The 23,423-nt window shown below is 37.9% G+C and overlaps 1 protein-coding gene and 1 long non-coding RNA gene across 3 annotated transcripts; both read right to left on the reverse strand.

The window, feature by feature from the left end:
• Window positions 1-1,213: 1,213 nt before the first annotated feature.
• LOC112964104 lies at window positions 1,214-8,825 on the reverse strand. Its single transcript, XR_003252857.1, has 3 exons — window positions 8,604-8,825; window positions 6,756-6,853; window positions 1,214-4,058 (listed from the first exon to the last, which is right to left on the reverse strand). It is a non-coding gene; the product is annotated as an uncharacterized LOC112964104 (long non-coding RNA).
• A 1,084-nt stretch (window positions 8,826-9,909) lies between these two features.
• Window positions 9,910-23,299, reverse strand: TMEM19 (transmembrane protein 19). Of its 2 annotated transcripts, none has more exons than XM_026061779.1 (6): window positions 23,159-23,299; window positions 17,176-17,289; window positions 15,397-15,534; window positions 14,819-15,073; window positions 13,498-13,707; window positions 9,910-10,605 (listed from the first exon to the last, which is right to left on the reverse strand). In XM_026061779.1, the coding sequence occupies exons 1-6, from the start codon at window positions 23,274-23,276 to the stop codon at window positions 10,442-10,444; spliced, it is 999 nt and encodes a 332-aa protein (XP_025917564.1). In that variant the 5' UTR covers window positions 23,277-23,299; the 3' UTR covers window positions 9,910-10,441. The 2 variants fall into 2 exon arrangements, with proteins under 2 accessions (XP_025917564.1, XP_025917563.1); XM_026061778.1 differs by having other exon boundaries at window positions 23,147-23,299.
• Between the last annotated feature and the right edge of the window lie 124 nt (window positions 23,300-23,423).

Raw genomic sequence — 23,423 nt, forward strand, 5'->3', positions numbered from 1 at the left:
GTAGTTAAGCTAGTTTCAACTTGTTCTGTCATTCATTTAAAATATGCATGCCTCAAACAAAAGCTTAAGACAGTGTTTTATAACTAATGAACACACTTACCTGCGCGAATAACAAGTTCTGTTTTAAGACTTCAAGTTGCCTTACCTCCCCACAACTGTTATTGCAATTCTTTTCTCCCTTCTGCTCCTTCAAAGAATCTGCAGAATATTGTTTTGAATAGGGTTGCTTCCAAGACTGCAGTGCAAATTTAGTTATTTTATATCCCACTTCTCTTTGATACCTGAGTTCCTCTTGTGGGCCTGTTGACCTCTCTAACATGTACACGATACTGCATGCACTGTTTCCTCTGTTCAGAGGTAAATCACAGGATATTATGGGGAATTTCAGCTAACCCAAGTGTGCAGACCATACGACTTCAAGTTCAGCACCTTCTCCATGAGACAGCCTGACAGCACTTTTGAACTAAAGCCTAATTCTTTTCTAGTGGAAATATTTTAGGATTAAACAGTTTGCTGAAAACCATCGTAAATATTTTATATGAAAAATATTTCCTCCTCTTCTCATCAAATATTTTTATCCTAGAAAGTAAAAAAAAGGAAAGCATTTTCTGGAAAACTTAAATTCTCACTTATAGTGAGGGCTATTAGCTTGTTTGGTAGGTAGCAGAGATCTAGAACACCAGAACCAAACATTGGAAGTTTTTTAGCTTAAATTAGTGAGTGGCTCAAACAGAGAACTACACCAAACCTATATTTGTGGGTAATGTGTGATATACACTTACCAATGGACTAGACTTGCAGAAAAACAGAAAATTCCTGGGAGTGCCCAAGGCAGAAATTCAATCTATCTTATTCGCTAAGTTCATCCAGAAGGTCCTTATGCCAGACCTATTAGATATATCTATATCTATCCCAGCTTCTGTGCTAGGAAATATATTAGCATAATTGTACAAATATAATTATGCTATTATAGCTCTACAGTGTAACTGCCATGAGGACAGTGTAACTGGATTAAGAGACCTTTCCTGATTTAGGTATGCCAAATGGTGATAACTGAACTGCAAAAAAAGAAGGTTCTGTATTCTGAAACAGGGAATTGTATTATAAATATAGTATAATAATTACTACTAGGTCACTACATCTCCCCATGTAGTTCAGACAGGTTTCTTAACACTTCTAAAGTACTGCTCAGAGTTCACAGAAATGACTTCTTTACACACTGCCAATTTTCATTTCTCTTTCTTTAACCTTTGTCTTCCTGTCTGTTCTTTAATGATGATCTTCTCTATCCTCATTCAATGAGAGGAAAACACATGCTCTAATTAGCAGCAGCAACAGTCAAAAGCTCACCTACACATAAAAGACAAATGCTTTATTTTGCAAGACAGTGGGAGGCACATCTAAGAGAAATAACATAATGACATAGTACATATCTGAAAATAAAGTTATGTGACACTTTTAGAAGAGAGTTGAGGCAAGATGTGATTAAAGAAGATCTCTATTTGCTCTGTGATACCCAATGTGTCTGGCCTTTGGGAGCCCACACCTGTAAACACATGACTTTGACTCCTCAGGCTTAGACCAATCTTCTTAAGCACTAATTATGCTCCCAATAGTTTTGGGGTTTTTTTTGGGGGGGTGACCATGGCAGAGAGAGGGCTGAAGTGGTGGCACAGTGATAGAAAAGAGATATCAGGAGGAGAAATCACAGCACCCAACTTTCCATCATCAGATGCAATGACTCAGACAAAGCACTAGTGCTTCCAGAGTAAGCAAGGTAAAGAATTGGTATGCCGTTCTTTATTGTTAAAATGGGTTTGTCGTAGAGGTAATTCAGTCTAGGGATGGCTGGCATTTTGGCGGAGCTCTATCCCATCTGATTCAGCTGTGTTTTGTACAACTTACCGGGAGGAATTCATGAGGTGACTGCTGAGGGAAAGGCTGACAAACCACATTTCTCACTTTCAGTCCTTGAGTACATACACTACAGCATAGCTTGGTTTTGTATCTTCTCTTCTGTGCCTTCTTGTCTCATGTAACAGCAAAAGATAGTATAAATAGTGGAAGTTTCTCATCTACCTTGTCCTTACCAAGATGAAGACAACTGCAAGGGGAATGCTGTGAATCTCCAAGGGATACAGGTTCAGTCATCTTTGTCTTTCTGGTGATGAAAGCAAGGTAGAAGTTTTAAAATGCTATATAACAGGCACTGCAAAGCTTACAGCTCTTTAAGTCTCACTCCTCTACTCCTTGACTCTTCAGCTGCGGAGCAGTGTAATGATAGGAGGTCTAAAGTTTCAGGGAATTCAGCTACTAACTAATGTGAGTTGAGAAACTTCCATTATGTGCAGGTCATCTCCTAACTGTCCAGGCCAATTCTCTTACTTCATGTTGACCCTTCCTACAAGGCATCTAATAATGGCCAGTTTCCAGGAGAGATACTGAGGCTTCTGCTCTGATTTGATGGTATAATTATGTTGCTAGAAAAGTTGATGTCTCTCCATGCATTTGACAAAGGGACAAAGGGACAACAGAAGAGCCATGAATGCAAAGAAGGGAAAGAGAGTACTTTTACATGGCTCAGTCATGGAAATTACAGACAACAAGCCAGTGCCTTCAAGCCTCAGGCTCCATTTTGGTGGGTCATTTTCACACAGGACAGCTCTCACCAGTGTTAAAGGAAGACTGGGAGGAGTTAGAGAAGGATCCTATTTCAGTAGAGGCATTCTAGAAAAATCAAAGGTCTGAGGTTATAGGTGATGACTAGTTTTCCACTTCTTTTTCCATTGAGCTGTAATTCTGAATTCTCCAGGACAGTGTGAGCAATTTCTTGGGCTCTGTTTTTCCCACAGTACATTAGCTTCATAAAAGAGGACATGAGGAAAATCATCTATCAGTATAAACATCTTGTTTAAAAGGTGAAGGCTGAAATTAACTGCTTGTCTGAATTGACTGTTTCCACGGGGAAACATAAAACAACTGCTTATATACATCAACAAAATGACAAGGTCTCTCTCATGCTACAAGTATGCTATATCACTCGCTCTCCTCTGTGCACAACAATTTTCTCTATCCAAAGGTAGAAGAGACCTTCTCAGCTTCAAGGCAGCAATGTTTATATCTACAATGTGAGAGCCTGGAGGAGCAGCAATGGAGAGGAAGTACTGCAAGGGGAGGTCATGGCTCTGAGCAGATCAGGAACAAGAGCTGTAAAAAAGGGTTCTGTAAAAACAGAAGGTTTGTGATTTTGGCAGAGCAATAAAATGAAAGAGTTGTTTCATGGAGGTTTTCAGGAGACAGCCTTTATTTTGTATAGATGACATCAACTACTGTCCAAAGGTTAATATTGAAAAGAGAATGACTGATTCTTAGGTTACCCTTTTCATTAAAGATTCCCTGGCTGGCTGTCAACTTTGATCTATGCTTCTGTACAAAATAGAGGAATTTCACTGGTGGATAAAATGATCAGACATCATAGAATCACAGTGAAAGGAAGCTACAGTATAACTTACAGTGCAGAAAAGTTGAGGAGAAAGAAATGAACAGCACTGTAAGCTTATAACCTACCAGAACACTTATTAATGAGACAGCATGTAGCCAGAATGTAATTCATCTAGAAAATAGTAGTAACATTTATTCTTTTCACTAAACTCCATGGGATTTTTCATTGCAACAATCCATATATGTCATCAATACCAGACACTTCATTATAAATCGCCGAGTAATTTCAGCATTGAGGAATGAGGATATCAAGGAACCATCTGTGATCTCTTGATTCTGTATGACGCCTACCTGGGTCCTCACATCAGTACAGCCAAATTGTCCCAGGTTACACCACTCTTTCAGTGTCTGCCTATCTCCAGTATGTAATTTATACAAAAGGACCTTTGGTGCAGGACGCCCTTTGTATATGAGTATACAGAGCTTACCTGTACAAGGAGATTTCTCTGCTGGCTATTCACACCTTAGGCATGTCACTGATGAGTGTATTCAGATAGCCAACTTTGGGCTTCTGCTTTCAAGTGTCTTAGTTAGGAGCTGAACTGTCCCTCTGTAGACTTCACAGGTGGAAGGAGACAAGATTCAGAACACCTAAGTTAACCTCCTGATCTGAACTGGCCTCTGGTTTAGGGTGATTTTCAGGTTTCTGCATGCATGAACAGACCTTAATGGCACTGTCCAGTAACATCTAGGACCCCGACTCCCACCCGCTGCCTGTGGCCTGGGAGCTCTGGGTAAGCTCAGGCCGAGGTGCCCAGACCTTGCCTGAGCTATGTCGCAGGTGTGCTTGTGCCTAGCTCTGTTCCCTGCTGTCCTGGCTTACCAACTGGTTTTGCTGGATGGACTCTGGACCTATGGGGTAGGTAGCCTTGCCTCCAGTCCTGTCTGATGGACCTTGAACTGATTTGTAGCCAGTCCTGTCTCTGGCCCCAGCTCCTGGTGTTCCTGAGTGAACTCGATGGATGTCCCTGGAAGTCCTCAAGTCCTCACCTCACCTTATCTGGGACTGGTGAAGGGGACTGTCACTGCTGCGGTCCTGCTTGGGTGCTGCAGGCCTGCAGGCCAGTGGGTCACTGCCTGGCCTGTGTGGGGGACACCCATGGCTCGTGGCTTGTCCCTGCTGTGGCAGCCCCACTCCTGCTGCTACCTGCCTGTGATCTCTCTGTGCACCCAGAGATCCTGGGGAGGCTGACCTCCTAACCTAGGCAACTAAAACTAGATGACGAAACTAGGCAATTTAAATACCTTCCTGCCTCCCCGTCCTAGGGCATTGCCTAAGGAAGCTCAAAACTCCCAATTCACACAAGAACAAAAGCTATTTGCAATAATCAAAAGAGTTTGAATAATTCAAGGAAGCAAACTAGAATTCTTGAAGATCAAAAAGGTAGTAGAAATTCCCTCCCTCTCCTCTCTTTTAATGGTACTGTAGAAGCAGAAGTCTGTAAGCTGGGCTGCGAGAGACTGACCCCCCTGGCGTTGCCAGTGGTAGAAGTCAACCCAGACCTACTGTCGCAGTCCAAACTCAGAAGTTGTTGGAATACATTCAAATAGTCTTTTTGGCAAGCAGAATTAAATGGCAAGTCTCTAAGGACACAGAGTTTCCCTTACATATTCTGTGAGCACACAGACTTGTAGCAATAATGGAAACATGGCTTAAATTCTTCCAGCAGTATTACTGCAATGTTAAGCACAGAATCACAGAACAGTTGAGGTTGGAAGGGACCTCTGGAGATCATCTAGTCCAACCTCCCTGTTCAAGCAGGGTCACCTAGAGCACATTGCCCAGGACCCTGTCCAGACAGGTTTTGAATATCTCCAAGGATGGAGATTCCACAACTTCTCTGGGCAACCTGTTCCAGTGCTCAGTCACCCTCACAGTTTTCCTTATGTTCAGCTGGAACTTCCTGTGTTTCAGTTTGTGCCCGTTGCCTCGCGTCCTGTCACTGGGCACCACTGAGAAGAGTCTGGCCCCTGCATAAATACTCTATATACAGCAATACCTAAGAGAGTATTTGTACACAAATATTAGGCACACTGTTCTGAGAGTCACTGCTTGTTCAGATAAGTTTCTAGTCTTATTTGTAAATGCCCATTTCACCTGGAGAACTTGTGCTGAGGTAGGGATGACCTGAATTGGTGGCAGTGATAATATAAACATTGTGAATTAATTATTTGATGTCTGAAGATTAAGCACCATTCAGCAAAGATGAAAGTGACAAATAACTCAATCCTGCAACTACATGTGCATTACTCACAGGAGCAGGGCACATCCACAGGCAAGGCAGAGCAGGGTGCTGCCTGCTTGCTGATGAGGCTGTACACAGCATGCCTAACTTTAAACAATACTAGTACACCCCTAGGTGTACTAGCTCAGTAGAGCTACTGTCGTGTTTAAAATTAACTGTCTGCTTAAATATTTTGCTGGATTGTATCTTGCTGCTCTCCGCTTAGCAGGATCAAGCACAGATGAACTAGAGCTGCACTAGATTATCTGATGCTATTGACTTTGGTAGAACTGAAGTAATATTAGCAACTGTGCAAAGATTTGTACAAATCTCTTGGTGAAAACAAGGTGTAGGAAAATGACTCTGCTGAAAATGACTCTGCTGAAAACTTTAATCAACCTGTGAGACTTTAAATTAAGACTGCGTTAGCATAGTAGAGATAAAACTGCTGTCACTGTTACAAGAAGTCTTTGCAAGAATTACTAAGCAGACCATTTCTTACTTAAAAACAGGACAATATGTGCTGGTGGCTTAGTAAAGCCAATTTGCTTTTCTGCTTGCCAGCTTTCCTAGATGAACAAAATGGGAGAAAGCCTATTCTGTGCCTGCCTGGGTAGAGAAGTAAAATAATCTTGGTGCTGATCTGTGTCTGCTGTGTCTTGATATTGTCTCACACAGGACCAATGCTTGACTTCTGGGGAAAGATGCTGACCTGATTCCTTAGGATTGCCTTAAATCTAAAGAAATCTCTTTGCATTAAACTCATATAGGAGAGGGTATCTTAACACTCCTCAGTGTCCTAGTGCATTCGTGGAGCTCAGCTTTCAGTAACTTTCATCCGTGGCAGTCAGCTTTTATTGCTTTACACTTCACTTTTCCCTAAACTCAGATGGGAAGGGAGAGGTTATAGGCCCCAGAGAACATCAGATAGTATTTTTAAATAACTGCTTGTGCTAGCAAAGGAAAAATAATTGCACAGAATGTATCAGTCTTGCACCATGCACAAAAGTGCAGCCACCAGCTTTGTACCTGCTGCTGCTGAACAGAGTCAGTCTGCTGTGGTTCCTCTAATTCACATTCACGAGCATTAAAGAATAGCTGCAGATCCCAGTCTGAGAGCTAGGTCACTAAAACAGAAAGAGATAAAGGGAGCAGGGGATGAAGAAAACCAAACTCTTCAGATAATGGGAGAAAATAAACAGGAAAGAACACATTTCTCACATTGCAGACATATAACAGTCTAAAAATCCCCTTAGTCATTGTGTTTGTCAAGGACAAGTGATAACAGCCCAAAATAGCATACAGGAGAGCTGGTAGTTTTGAATTTGTAAATTCCATGTAGACACGGGTATAGACTGATATATATTCATTACTATCCTCGTCCTTTTTCTCTCACCTTCTAACTTAAATACCAAAGTAGATCTGCTAGTGCATACAGACAACATTTAAGGAGATTTAAGTGATATCATAGATTCAACAGTAAGTTTCAACAATTTCAACTCCATTTGAACTTTAAAAGATTCTTTTGAGCTAAAGTTTTTAATGCTTGCTTCTCAGGCAAAAAGTATGAGCAGCCTTTGAACAAAATGTTATCCTGGTAATGGTATGAAGAAAAAGACCATCCCTTTCAAGTAAAACAAATAATAAAAACAGCAGAATTTTAACTTCAGCAAATGACTAGTCCTTAGAGAGGACTACAGTCTTGACAGTTTTAATTTTTGAAAATTAGAAAAGATGTCGAAAAGCACTTTTCTATGTGCCTGTTAAATCTAGAAATATTTTACTGTTGTGCTATGTACGAATGTCAGTGACAGTTAATTGTTAATACCTTTGATTCTTCAGGGCAATGCTCATAAGCTGAGTATCAATATTATCAAGTGCCTACTGGAATTCAGGGTGCTATTAAATGATATGTTCATTTGAATTCTTTAACATAACACAAGCTCTTGCATTAATCCACTTCTTTTCAGTTTGGCCATTAAAAAAGTTCTTTAGCACTGGATTTTCTAAAATGGCAGATAATGGTTTTGTTTAGTTTTTAGTAAAAGTATTGAGAGAGCACATGGAAGTTTTACTTTTTTCAATAGAAATAGTATTTTCAAAAATCTCAAGAAAAACAGAAGGGTAACAACACTGCCTTATTACAGGGGGGGGAAAAATCTAAGATACAGCATGTCTCTCACTTTATGTGAGAGTGAAATATAATCTGTTAGCTATGAAAATGCTGAAATTTTGTGAACAAAAAGACATTTCTTGTGGTAAAAGTCACTAGAATAGGTCAGAGAATTTTGTGTAAGTAGGATTTAAGAATACAAGTCAATAAACGTGGAGCCCGTTGTAATCAAGCTAGTCAGTCTTGTGCTCTCCAATGCAAAAACGTCTGCAGGAAGAACTGGACAAAGCAGGTCCCCCTGCATTTTCAAAACTATCCATAGGCTTATCCCTTGATCTCCCCTCATGACTTTGTTATCCCTTAAGAATAAAGACTGTTCCTCACATAAAAAGGTATGTAAGTGAAGATAGATGGCCCCTAGTTCTCTGCTGCAGAAAAAATCCAAAAATCCAAAAAATCCAAAAAATCCACTAAGTCACATACTGTAACTTTCTCCCTGTGCCTCCTCTGCAAAAAAGAAAAGAAAAAAAAAGGCTAACAATTCTATGGCTACTAAATGAAACAAGTCAAATGTAAGAAAATTCGCATAAGCTATACCCCCACTCAGTGTAATACGCCCGGAGTTAACACTGTCCTCTTCAGAGTGCTCAGATCTTCCTAAATACTGAAGATTTATGAGTGGGAATTTCAAAAGCAACTCAGTGTCATCACTAAGAAAACATGACAAAGATAAAATTCTGAGTAATGGCCTTTGAAGGTCCTACCTGCAGCAGTTCATTCGGATCACATTAATTCATATGATAACAGATGAAAGCATTTCATGCTGCTATGCATTTAAAATTATAGCTGTCTTCTCACTGCAGTAACCTATTTCAAAAGTATGATCCAATTAGTGAAAAGTTGACTAAAAGTCTACTTCAGTGTTTGAAAATGTATTTTGTTTCAGGAATCAAAAGTATTTAAAAATATAAGCCATTTAATTGAAAGAAAAAATATCTTACAGAAATTCAGTGTATTAATTCCAGAAATCACAACAGTATTAATAAAATCTTAAAAAAAATTAATAGTGCTTAGTTAGAAGCAGCATAAATCCAATCAATGAATAAAAACTTCACGTATTTATAGTTAAAGTGCATATATTCCTTTTATAATTTTGCACCTACCACAGGAACACTGAAATATAGCAGCCACAAAATCATTCTTTTCTGAAAGCTTTCACTAGTTTGAAATCTTGTATATATAACTGGATAATACAGTTTACAAGTTCCAGTGCTAAATTCGAGATTTATATAGAACAGATTTCAAACAAGTAAACTCAAAATGGAAGGGGTTTTTATAATTTTAAATGTTCTCATAAAAGGTGGCATATATATAACCCAAGTGAATTAGGACAGGCAACATACACAGTATGTTTGTAAAAATCTGATGTTTAATGTAAAATCCTCATCTATCTATGAAGATAAAAAGAAAAAAAGGTTTTTCTAAGTTAACTGTACAGGCCCTACCTTCTGAATGTCTCCAGTTAGAGGTTAAGAGGGTATTCATAAGTTTTCAGTACAATCTGTGCTGGCTAAGTGACTTCCTTATCTTCTGTAATTAATGGTGAAAGATGAACTCATCTAATAGAGCAGTCTAAGCACTAAAAGTTCAATTCCCATTTTGAGATGCTTTGTAGATGAGAATATCTTTCACTATCATTCACTATAGTCTCAACCAAAGAAGCTACAGAGGTTATCCTCACTGAAAAGCAACCCCAAACAAAATGGAAAGAAATTACACTACTGAGAAAAAACCCACAGAGAATTGTTTGGTCAATATGCTAAATATTACAGAAGCAATGTTCATTTTTCTTAAAAAAAAAAAAAAAGCCAAATTTGTAAACTGTTATATTTAATTTTAGATAATTTAATAAGTACCACATTACAACAGTGCTAACAACACTTATAAATATTTAGTTTGGAAATTCTAAAGATTTGAAGATTTCTGAAAATTTGTATAAAACAAAGATACATTTATTCTTCTTACTGGAAAAACTGGTATGTTTTTATTTTAAATTTAGTTTTATGCTTCAAACACTTTTTTTTTTTTTAAGATTTCAAAATATTTCCATGAAATCTTACATCCTATAGGAGATCATGGGAAATACTAAACCAGAATTCATTGTTTTCACCCATGTTACCACTGCCAACCTAAAGCTTTAGAGTACTTTGTGCCGGGCTTAGACAGCAGCCACAATACTCCATCATACTGGTAGATGTAGGTTAAGCTTCTAATTCCAGTTCCTTGCTCTTCCAGATTCTGTGGACTGTACAAAATATGTAAGCCAACTTCAGACCCATGAGGATAAATGAAGTGCTTCACCTCGCTTGACAGTGATCAACATCCACTTGAAGAGCTGCAAGAGCATATGGACAAAATCCCTTCTTGGCCGTGACAGATGGCAACTGCCATATGAGGCTTACAGCCTAAAGTTGTGATGGAAAGTCCTTTGGCTCTGAAGGTTGCAGACCCCTCTCTTCAAGAGCATCCAAAGAGCACTCTTAGGAGTCTTTCAGTAAGGCTGAGCATCACTGAATCGCATACAGAAAAACCTTCAGCCACCTCAACCTCTTGGCCAGAAACCCCATGCCACACCTGGAAGCACCAAAGCAATGATTACAGAAGAAAAAAGATTCACTGCGTTGTTGTCTAATATAGGTTTTCCAGATACGTGCTTGGAGTCTTTTGTTTGGTGGTTGACAACCATGCCAATATTCTTGTCAAAACCTGGGAAAAGATAATACTTCCATTTACAAGGCTAACCAAGCTGAAAAAAAACTTAGTAAACAAGCGTACGCAACTTCCTAAATTGTTTAGTTTAAAATTATGGTGTTAAACATCTGTAAGAAAAGACAGTAACTGACCCAATTAATTAAATTATGGTTTAATCCAATAGCTTCAAAGAATGGGATATAGATGCAATACTTTACATTAGAAGTTACTTATTTTGAAGAGTTACAGTTCTACCAGGCCTGCCTCTCTCTTTGCATAGCTCCATAACAAGAAAAGGTATGAAACATGAGCTAAAGCAGAAGAGGAAAAAGCTATTCCAAGAGCCATTCTAAAGCAAAAGATGCTGTTTTGAAGAGAACAGAAACAACTGATGGGCAACATCTATATTCCTGTCAAAAAGATGTATTTGTTTTCAAAGTTAAATAATAGAAATAAATTACTTGGTATGACAGCAAACAAGCTCCTTATAGAGGCTGAATTTAACATCTCTAGGTACACATTAATTTTATACTACCAGCCGCATGGATCTTTTCCCATCACTTAGGCATTTCCTGCTCTGTACTAGCAGTATTGCAGCATTGTGTTTCATTAGCTGTTATTGTGTACACACAGTTATCCTATTTTTTGTCCAAATTCACTATTCCATTTGCTGATAAAAGTGTAAAATTTTAATGGCAACTCACTATACAGTAAAGTATTAACTGGGTGTGTGCATACGCACATACCTAATGCTGGCATGAGAAAACATTCCAAAACAGATCAGCACATTTTATATTAGCATTATGTTTCTCTACAGATTTGAATATCTGCTAATACCCACAACATTAATAATTCATTATGAGCTGCTGCTTCATTACAAAACAAACCAACCAACCAAAGAAGCATGTCAGAGAAAACTTAGGAAAAAAAAACAAACAAATCTGCTTGGCAAGTAAATAGCTGCTGTTACCATTACCTTTAAATCATATACTTAAATCCAGCTTTGACTAATGGAAAAGGGCTACAGAAAATCAAGTATCAGATCCTGATAGTTTAACTCTTAACACTTACTATAGTTTAGAAAGTTTTCTTGAGAGAAAAACAGGGAATAACTTTTTATAAATATATAACTCAAATGCAGACAAAACCTAGATTCAGAGCAGAGATATGAAGGGTAACAGAAAATTTTTCTGTTATTTTGATTATTTACAAAATGGACATAACTTCAGATGGATAACATAGGAGAACTGGGATCTAATTCTGCAAAAGTATTCAAACAAAGTTTTACTTAATATATATATATCTCAGCAGGGAAGGAACTTCTCTTAGGCTGTGATACCGACTGCTTCTATCACATAAACTGAATCTACTAGGATTACCACTAGGAAAAACGCTGATAGAGGGGGGACAGGCAGTGGTAGCATAATGTTTTCAAAAGAGACACAATAAAAATAATTCCACATTTATTATCTGTTGCCTCTTTATATATTGCTCTTCAAGATGCTGCAACAGAGATTGGAAACTTTGTGAGGCTACACAGAATAGGGTTTAGGAAAGTGAGCTAAAGTAGAGACACACAAACCTAACTATGTACACCCCGTGGCCACCATGAGCAGCATCTACTCATCTATACTACAGTATATACAGCATATATGTATACATGTATATACAGTATACATACTACAGATTTGTAAGTACTGCTGGAAAGTAAATTGTGGAATCTGCATGCTGTCCCTGATGCAGCTAGCAAAATAGTTACTGAGCGTGAAAGAGTATCTGAAGTGAAGAAACAGTTGCTGGTTAAATGCAGACCCGCATTAACTAGGTTTAACACATACTCTCAATTTGTCTGCCTGATTCGGAGAATGAAACAGTGTCTGAGTATTTAAGTGCTTCCCCTTTAGTACAGAAATACTATATTTAAAAATTCTGCAATGCCTAAATAAATACTGAAATCATTTAGAATCAGCCAGCCAGTAATCTTTTAAAGAAAGTGGACAACAATGACAAGTAGTTTTTTAGTGAAATCACAGCTAGTTTGTGATAAGTTTAACTTACAGGAAACAGTACTCTACCAAGCAGTACAATAACAGAATGTAAAATATTGTGCACATTTACTTGGATCTCTTCTATTTTAATTCCTAAAGCTGAGACTATCACTAACTCTTCACAGTAAGAAATGGAGATTCTGCAGTAGCAAGTTAGTCTGAGGGAATGGATAAATTAAGTTGAAATTTCCTCTTAGGTTACCATAATTAGGTATACAGTAAAGAAGGAGGCAGCAATGCTTTCTTCCAAGATAACTGAGAGGGGATCTTATCAATGCATGTAAATATACAAAGTGAGGGGGTAAAGAGGATGGGGCCCAGTGACAGGACGAGAGGCAATGGGTACAAATTGAAACACAGGAAGTTCCAGCTGAACATAATGAAAAACTTCTTTACTGTGAGGGTGACAGAGCACTGGAACAGGTTGCCCAGAAAGGTTGTGGAGTCTCCATCCTTGGAGATATTCAAAACCCACCTGGACAGGGTCCTGGGCAACGTGTTCTAGGTGACCCTGCTTGAGCAGAAGAGTTGGACTGGATGATCTCCAGAGATCCCTTCCAAACTCAACTGTTCTGTGATTCTGTGAATGTGCTGGAGATCTCCAGTCTCTTTTAGTCATCCACAAGACAGTAAAATAAGATGAAAAATGTACTGAAATCAAAGCGTGGTAAAAGAAGAGGATGGAAGATACAAATAAAGCATCAACTGCCCTTGCTCTTGTTTTCATTATCATGTCCATCACTGGCCTCCTTTGGCCTTTGTGTTACTATTTCTGTATCTTCTCAATTTAAAAATCATCTCCTCAGCCCTTTAAGTCAATTTTTAGGTTACATGGGGGGGGGGGGAAGAATAATCTTACCACTGTATTGCATCGTTGCTCCCAAATACGAATCAACAATTGATCCCAGTAAGCCAGCTGCTGCACCAAACACAATAATTGGCCATTGTGGAGCAGATATATCCAGATCACTCACAAAAAGGAGTTGTGTTATGAAGTAGGCTGCACCTACTACCATGCCACCAAGTAAACTTGAGAGCAAGCCCACTAAAGTAATTCCTCCATTAGTACCTAAATCAAACACAATCAAGTTAATTTATAAACCTCTTTTTTTTTTTTTTTTAAATAGAAAAGACTTACATTTGTTCATTTGTTTTATATGAAAACAGAACTGTGCTGAGGGTCATCTTTCCCCCATTTACCTGCAAAACTCTTACCATAGCTTTTATTTACAATCCCCATTATGCTGCCAAGAAGCTTAACCTGCACCATTACAGCCTATGTATTGCTATTACTTTCATTGTCTCCAAGGCTAGTTATCTAGAAATATACACCAGAAATAAAATAAATTAAACAAAACAGGATAGCTAGTCTTTCAGTGTCACCTGGTATTTGACTACTCTAAATTTGTAGGGAAAAAAAGACATTTGTTCCAATATATAGAGAGTTCCAGGTGTGCATACTATTAAAACAATACCTCTTTCAGAAGAGGTCTACCAAGATATATTTCATCAAGAACACATTTTAAAGAAAGAGCAAAATCCAAAGAAAGGAAGATATTTGACAACTTACTGAGAAGAAATCTGAGTACTACTTATAAAGAAAAAAAAAAAAGCCCACCCTTTTAAATCTTGTCCCACAAGATCTAAAACTCAGATCAACATACCAACAAGACTCAAAAACCACACACCAGTTAGCAATGCCACCCACTGTGGAGGCAAGGTTCCACAGAGGGAAGGTTATTCTACCTGCCCTTGATAAGAAATGAGCTATTTGGTTAAGAAGTGAATTTTCTGTAGTGTCTGCATGTACTTTATATAATCTTCTACTGATTAAAATTTTAATGACTAAAAAAACTCAGATGACAGCTTGTATTCTATGTATCAGCAGCAATATAAACACTTCAGTAGTACCAGAAACAAGGATTGTCAGAATTCACTAAGAAGGATTTTAGCTCATAGCATGCTATATATTTGTGTATATCACAAATGAGATTGCATTTACTCAGCTGTGGTTTTGCTGCTATTTCAGAGAACAAATTCCTACTAAAATTTTCTAATGCCAGAATTTTGATATGTTTTTTGCGGGCTTTTTTGCAACTTTAAGTTGGATGCATAGTCCAAATCAAATCAGCAAAATATTAAGACATGACCATGTAAGACAGACATGTTCACCTACTCACCTACTGGAACCTTTTCCCAGGTTGTTATCAACCTTGGCTTGCTTTTACTCATTACACTACCGATCTCTGAAGCCCATGTATCACCAGCAGAGCATGCCAACGCTCCTAAAAGGGATAAGCACATCCATGATGCTGTGTATTGCTTGGAAAAGTCTACTGGAATTTCACCTGGTCCGTTTTCTATCATATATAAGATGGCCAGCTCAGTAGGAACACCGCCATTACAGAATACTTGCACCCAATTCCTTTGTCCACCTAAAGTGACAAAAAACAAATTTTAGTATTTTCAAGCAAAACATCTTGACATGCAACAACATCAGGCAAAAGCAAAACACAAACACCTAAAATTAATTAAGAAAGAGACATACGTTCAAAACAAAAACTAGTTAACAGTTTGTTTATCAAACAGACCAGATACAAAAGCAAGTAGCCTATTAACAATTCATGTGATGGGGGTGGGGGAAACAATAGCGTTCCTTATTCTGGGTGTGACATTTTGCCTCACCCTTCGAAACGAAGGGGAATAGGAAGCATTTATTCTTCAAAGAGGATCTGAAGGAATTAATGTTAGGGCTTACCTTCTTTGTATTCTGAATCTATTTGCTTCTTCATATCTTTTTTCCATTTAGTAAGTTTTGAAGAAGTAACAAAAAATACAAACAAAGCAGTGAAGAAACTGTAATTTGCAACTGTAAGGACAAATCCAACCACCAATCCTACAAAAAAAAAAAAAGTTACTTCATGTACCTATTACACTGCAGAGCAATGAAAGTGTTTTGAATATCTTAAATATGAGCAATAATATCTGCATGATAAATCTAAAATAAGACAATCATGCAATAAGAGAATTGCTGAAGTGCCTGATACCTTTATGAGAATTTCAGAGACATCTTGACTAAAAAAAACCTTATCTTTAACATCTTCTCTTAAATGTTATCTAGGGCTAAAATTTATGGGTTTTTGGCAGACTTTCTCTAGTATTGCCAAGAATCAGAAATGCTGTGCAAAAATAAAAGACAGAGCAATGAGAAAAAGCTGAAGGATAGCTAATTGAAATTTACATACAAACAATAAAATTCTTCAGGCAGGGTATGTGAAGCACACATACAGCTGTGGCTGTAGTTCTATCAGCAAATTTAACTTCAGTTTGGGGATCAATTCCCCCTTCAGGGTCTCTTTAAGATAATCTGGTTAAATCCCCTCCATATCTTAACAGTTGCTGCTTCTCCCTTCAGTTCTTCATTTTCACATTTCTCATTGCTTTTTGCCATCTTTTTCTTTGTGCAGGTTTCTTAAGTATTTGAGCTCCTAGATGTGCTTCCTTCTTACTCCCTCCTCCACACTTTTGACAGGGAGGTCCAATTCTCACTGCCCACCATGATATTATAATTCTTAAGGACTAAAAGAAAATTGGCAGCTCTTAAACTAAATGCCAAAATGAGCTGTCTAACAGAGCTGATATATGTTAAGAGGTAAAAGTGTAGTAGAAAAGCAAAGATGGTTTCTAATCAGGAAACTACTGCCTCTTAACTCACAGACAAAAGAAAAGATTCGCAAAATGGGAGGAAAAGATTTGAGGTCCTGTTTCTTTCCACTGACTATCAATTCATACAACTTCATGAGACAAAGGTCAATCACCTCACCCAGAAGTCTTTCATCAGAATTTAATGAACACTACTGTACACTACCTTGGCGGGGATTTTCATCTGGTCAAGAAAAACTTTCTTGAAACAGTCTTCTGCCTAAAGTGGAGTATGAATTTAAATTTCCTTCTTATTTTTGGGAAGCAAAAACCATCTGAGAACTGCTTGTATTTACAAAAAGCAGAACCACATTGTCTTTACTGGTTTCCTACCAGACAGGTAGGTTGCTGACATGCCTCAGTTTTATGGTATTTCTTTACCACTGCCTCTTTCACTCCATTATCTCTAAATACGTGAAAACAAAAACAAAAAAAACCTGTTTCGGGCAGTTTCCCCCAAGAGATACATGACACTGTGGTGTCCAAAGTATATATTACCTCGTGTCTACTTATCATATCTGCAAATCATTTTACTATCTAAAACATGCAGTTTTAAATGAATATTGTACTTAAGTTTAAAACAATCTTCCGGAATTATATACATCTAATGACAATATTAATCAAACAAATCATGAACAGCAGCATAAACTAACTTGACTATTTAAATAGGTATAAGAAAAATAAGTATGAATTCAAGATACGGATGCTTACACTTACATTTTTGTGTTATCACAGGACCAGCTAGGAAAGTCTTAAAAAAATATTATATACATTTAAAAGGACCCTAATTTAGTTCATTAAGTATTTAGTTTACTAGTTTCAGGAAAAAACATACCTCCCAAAGCACCACTGTGATCAAGACTCTTCTTCTTAAAACCCTGTGTAGCAATCACTAGTGGAACCAAGACTGAAAAAAGCCAACGCCATGGAGAAATGGGTCGCAGAGTGCCTGGTAAATTAAATGAAATGGTTACAGATCATCCTTACATGCCTTTTCATTGCCTTTATATCTGAAAAGTAATTCTCTTCTAGTACGCATTTAGAATCTGATCTTAGTACAGGTTAAACTTCTTTACTCTTCAGAAGAGAAATACATATATAAACAGAATACAGAAATATCTACTCAATTTTTGCAATTATCTACTCAAATTTTCTATTGTTCAGCTTCTGTACAGCAACAAAAAAATACATTAACTAAAATTAATTTATTAAAAAATAGCAAATGCATCAAGAAATGAAGACTGATTTTTTTCATTCTGAAAGGGATTTATGAGCTCTGAAAATTAACATTGAAAAAGTAAGACCAGCTGAAACCTGATTTGGACAGAACACGTAAATTACAATAAACATATAATCACAATAAGTTTTGTAGAAAGAATTCAGTTTGAAATATGAATGAAATTCAAACTAAAATGCCAGTTAACATTAGCGTTCCTAGCACATAAAGAAACTGCAAAGTAAACTTTAAGTAGATAAATAAAACCAAGAACTTCCATCATAGACAATGTTACGACTGATTCTCTGGTAACTATATGAACAAATCTGAACAGTGTATTATTACAATAATTTATTTTTGATGAAGTTTCAGTAAAGACATGAACAATAAAGACAATGAACATTATCCTCAGTCACTAATGCTTTTTGGCACTTTTCTCCAATGTAATAAAAATCAGAACAATATATTGGAAGCTTCACATCGTTTTTCAAACCATTCTAAATAGTAGCGTTTATAGGAAAGGTCATTCTTATTTATCAAAAGCTTTAGCTTGATAGCTCTTGGCTACCAAGAGCAGGCAATTTTTCTCATCCCTTTTTGCAGTGCGTACACATTCTGCATTACTCCTAGCATGTGCCTAGTGTTGTCATTTTGCTATCTATTCAATCAACTAGAATTTTAACACTACGTTAATAGATGGACTGCTTCTACTTGGTTGACAGGAGACTTCAGAAGTACTTTCATGTCTATATAGAGAGAAAACATCATCATGCATATAAGCTAGCTAGCTGCTTGTGTTTCTACAGTTTTGATATTAACATTATATCATTTTTTATTCTACTTTGGAAATTCTACATAATATCTAATATATGTAAGTGCTTCATTCAGCTGCAGTGATACTTGATGTCATGTAATAAAACTATCAGTAAGTCCTGCAGTTCATATGTAATTCTGTGCTGATGCTGATTTAATACACTGACTCTGTCCTTCTGCAGGACTATGAAGAATCATCAGTCTATCATAGCATCTTAGCTTCATTAAATCAATTACTGACTGGCCTCACCAATTCACTACACTCCTACCACTCTTCACATTGAAAACTGAAGGAGGAAAAGCATTTAACTATACTCCTAAGCCAAACTACATATTTTGTAGTCTTCCAATTTCCTGCTTTCTCTGCTAAACTAATTTATTTTACTAATGAGTGTTTGCACTAACACTAGAAGGAACATGTAGATGTTCTTTTGCAGTATTAAAAAAGAAACACTCATTTTATTGGCATCCAAAATGTTTTGTTTACACATTATACCTGGTTGAAAACAAGAACTACCAAACCGGGTCAAGTCAAAATCTGCCTGGCTCAGAATCCCATCTGGCAGTGGCCAGCTCCACATGCTCAAGGAATTAGTAGAAGAAACAGATACAGACTGATCTTGCTGGTTTTATTAGGAACTTCTATGCTCTCATTTCTAAAATCACCATAAATATGCCCAATCCCTTTTTAAAACCAGATATGTTACTCTCCACAACCACCTTCAGAAATGAATTCTGGTTTTAGATGCACTGAAAAAGACCTTTCAGAAAAAAAGCCAAAAAACTAAAAACCAAAGATCCTACTGCAAGTTTCATCAGACATCTGCCAAATTTTATGAGCAACTGAATGATCATTTCCTATTCATCTTCTCCCTGCCATTCATGACCTTTATAGATGTCCCCTTTCCATGCTAAAATATCTTACCTAAAGGTATCTAAGTCTTCTTCAAATGGATGCTGTTACCTGCTGTGATCATTTTTATTGCTTGCACTGTTCCTTTATAATTCTGCTATATACACGTTGAGCTAGGATGACAAGTGCGTGCAGTACTTCTAATGGGAAGACAGCAGGGATCTACAATTAAAAAATACTGAGATTTTCTTCTGTGCTAAAAAATCTATTAATTTTTTGACTGACGATAAATGAAAGATGTCAGATTCCAAAAAAAAAAAAAGAAAAAAAAAAAGAGACTATATTAAGTAACCTGGATGGTGTAATTCCCTTCCCCCTGATTATCTGCTTGTATTGAACCAGGCTACTGATCTCTTCAGTCATGCAATGTATTATAGACAGCTGTGGCATAAAACAGGTAACAACAGAAGGTTGTTAAAGCAAGCTGCATCCAAAAGTTTCATGACTTGGAAAACACTTATTCAGCATTAAAACCTTTCTTCATCATTGGCAATTTTTAATTTGACTGCTTAAACTGCCAGGACAGACTATTTGGACAATTTCAAAACAAAAATACTGTTTTTCAAAGTTACAAATGGTTCACTTTTGCAAACAAAACTAATTTGAATTAAAAAAAAAAATCAAGTTATTTTTCTCCTCAAAATATCTAGTGCCTTGTAAAATCCTTTTCTTTCTTGAGTTTCCAGTTTGCTCTCTCTGCTTAGACATTCAAGTCATTATGACTTGAGTTCAAAAGAACTTGCAGAACAGGAAAACAATATCCCACTCAGCTGTCATTATATCACTACTAATCATACAACATTGAAAACCATCAATCTAAAACTCTGAAGTTCATTATTCAAAATACTCCACACCATTCCATAAAAACAGCAGTGTCCATAGCAACTTGTCTTCTACGGAAACAGTTTATCATCAATGTCCTAAACATATTTTTCCTTCTAGAACTCAGAAATACTCACTGAAATAAAAATCAGTTAATAAACTCAATAAAGGAGTTATTACTGTACAGTTAAAATATATATTTTTATATAATTGATCCAATAAATTCACTGCCTTTGCAGTAATACACATAAAACCTTTTTATTCCATCACCTTGTTTTGACTTTAAATTGGAAGATGCAAATTCCATTGCAAAGACATTGACATGCAAAGACACGCAAAAGTATATACTACTTACAGAAGGCAAAAATCCAAAGTACAAGAAGAAATTGTTGCTAGAATGCTACAACAGTTAAAGAAGTCTTCCATCTTTGCAGTCAGAGAGGCAAGCTATTGATTATATCCTAAACTACACAACTTACCGTTATATGATGAAATTTCACTTCCAGAAGAACGACAGGGAACCCAGCTTATTAGGTGAAAGTGGTGTGGCTGCCTTCTAAAACATTAGGCTTCTCAATCCTTTTAAACTTGATGTGAGCCTCTCAAATATAAGTTTTATGATGATGACTATCTCAGCAAGATTTCAAGTGACAGTTTTTGTTTAACAACTCCCACTCTCAAACTTTCAAAAAGGAAGGCTAATAGTTTATCCAGCTTTTGAGGCCAGAAAGAAAATATGAAAACAGATGAGAAGTTATTTATCAAGCATCAGTTATACAAATATAAGACATCCCAAGTCTAGCATTAAAGTGAGTCTCAACCTCACAGAAGAAAGACTTCACGCAGGCACAGCAGCTTGTCTCGATGAAAAGCTGCTGAACATAACAGTCTTTGATAAAAATGCTTGCCAGCAGTGCTTATAACTCTGCAGATATACAGGTTCCTTATTTCAAAGCAGGACAAACCTATTTCACAGTAACACTCGTCATTGCAAACATAATGATTCACTCGACAAGAGTAAACTTCTGTGTGCTGAAAAAACACAGCGCTGTAGGAGGTGTGCAAGGAAGTCTTACTGCCAAGGACTGACTCAAAAATTTGAAAGAAAACCACCACTTGGGAATGTATATTAAGAAACGTGCAATACTGTAGTCCAGTTTCACTAATCACGAACCAAGAAAGTTGATATAAACTTAAATGTGAGCTGTACCAAAGAGGTTCTTTTTTTTGGTTGTTTGGGTTAACAAACAAAATTTTCATCTTTTTAAGGTTAGTTTTAAATTGACCTTTCTGTATTTCTTTTGAGAAAAACCTAAGGATCAGCATTAAATTTCTACTAAATCTTAATAAGATTGAGATAGAAGACATTAATTGATTTCTTATGGATTCTTTAATGTTCCCATTATATCAATATTCTGGTCACTGGTGCTTAAGCACTATTATGAACTATAAACTGTTAATTAGTGAATGTATATTTACGGTATATTTATGGTTAAGGACTGCAAGTTTCATTGCTTTTGCAAGCTAAACTTACTGAAGCTCTCTCCCCTACTTCCTTAAATCAGTTCCTACTCTTTGTTTCATTCCCTTTCTCAAGCAAAGGTCTTTACATAGTCTCAAGCAAATGGAGAACAGCAAGTTATACATCCTTCTTACTCCCTAACCCTTCTCTACAAAAAGGAGGGTTTGTGTGCAGTCTCCTCCTCCTTTGTATCAGTCCCCATCCTGATTCTTCTGATACTAGCACTCCCTGTCACTCTATGCTGTCAACTCTCAATTACGTTAGACAACAAGGACTGGAATATACTAAATAGTGGAAAAACTCAGAGAGCTATACCTATGGAAAGCACAGAGCAGACACACACAAATGAAACTGAAGAGTATGTTTAAATCCAGCTCGGCTAGCTCTGAAGTTAGCAAAACCTGGTAGTCAAGCCTGCTTCTGCATACTTCCTGCATGTCCAGCATCTCATGGTGACCCAAAGAAGTGTCCAGACAATAAGTATTTAATGGTGTACCAGAACTAATACCTTATCCTAGAACCTGAAGCACTGAAGAACACATGGTAGAGGCATGCAACTGATACTGCAAGAGTCAGCTCATACTGGTGGGATATTCTTTCTGGCTCCTTCTGGATCCAAGCTGACACCAGATAAAGGCAGTTGGGGATGTTCATACTGCCAACCTAAGCACTCTTAGCAGCAGCAAAATTGCAATAACACTGGAGCTCTTTCTGCATGAAATTAGGTGAAGCCTTAAGGACCGATTTACCTGTCCCAGGAAAGCAGTCAAATTCTTCTAGGCTTGAACTGATGCTGAAGGCAGTACTGCTGCATTCATGCATTGCTGTAAAAAGGGTCCTAGAACTGAAATGACCACAGAAGCAGCACTAGCGTCCCTGCCACTATACACAACTAAAACACAGCCTGCCTGAGTTGCCTTGCATCGAACACAGAGCTGACTGTATACACCCTTGTCAGAGACTCCATGCATATATATCCCTTTCTTCTTGTACCACTTCCCCCACTTCTTTCTTCCTTCAAGGGAATTCTTCCCCCACACCCCTATTCAAGGGCTGCATGTGCATTCTTAATACGTTTTATAGGCTGATGGACTCCTCACATGCTGTCACTCCTCTCCCCACAGGAAGAGCTCTATCAGCTTGCTCCTTGTTTTCACTGTTACTTTTGTTTTTCTCTTATTTTTTTTCTTTTAGGAAGAAAAATCACACAGGATGCCAACACTTTTAATTCATCAGGATCCCTGGGCAGAGATGCAGAGAAGGGTGAAGTAACAGTTTGGAAGGTGTTAATAACCGCTATCAGCTGCTGACAGGACTCAAGTTCTCAGCTGCATTAACGCGATGGAAGGGGCTATGCGTATGCCCCTTCCAGGCTGCGCATCCCCATGAGAGTGCGGGGGCCGGAGAGGGCAGGGCAGCGGGCAGTGTGCGGCTCTCCCCGTGCCAGGCTGCAGGGCCAGGGGCCGCTGGGGCCGGCGCCGAGCCCGGCCTGCTTCTCGCACCCCGGCCTTTGAACTCACCGTAGTACGTACTTGCAGTCATGGACACGATCCAGAAAGCCAGGGATATACATATGAGCAAGCTCAGGATGACAATATTCGTCATCATTTTGAGGTACTCTTTGAAGAAGTCCTCCTGGTAGTATGACATGGGAAGTCAGTCAGACGGACACCACCTGCGGGGGGGGGAGGAAGCACAAGGCGCACAGCATCAGCGACCCCGCCACCGCTCCGCGCCGGGCGGCCAACGGCTGCCGCGAGGAGGCAGGGCGGGCTGCGGGAGGCCTCGCCGCCGCGC

Source organism: Apteryx rowi, unplaced genomic scaffold (assembly GCF_003343035.1).
Source record: "Apteryx rowi isolate R43461 unplaced genomic scaffold, aptRow1 scaffold_185, whole genome shotgun sequence".
NCBI lineage: Eukaryota > Metazoa > Chordata > Aves > Apterygiformes > Apterygidae > Apteryx > Apteryx rowi.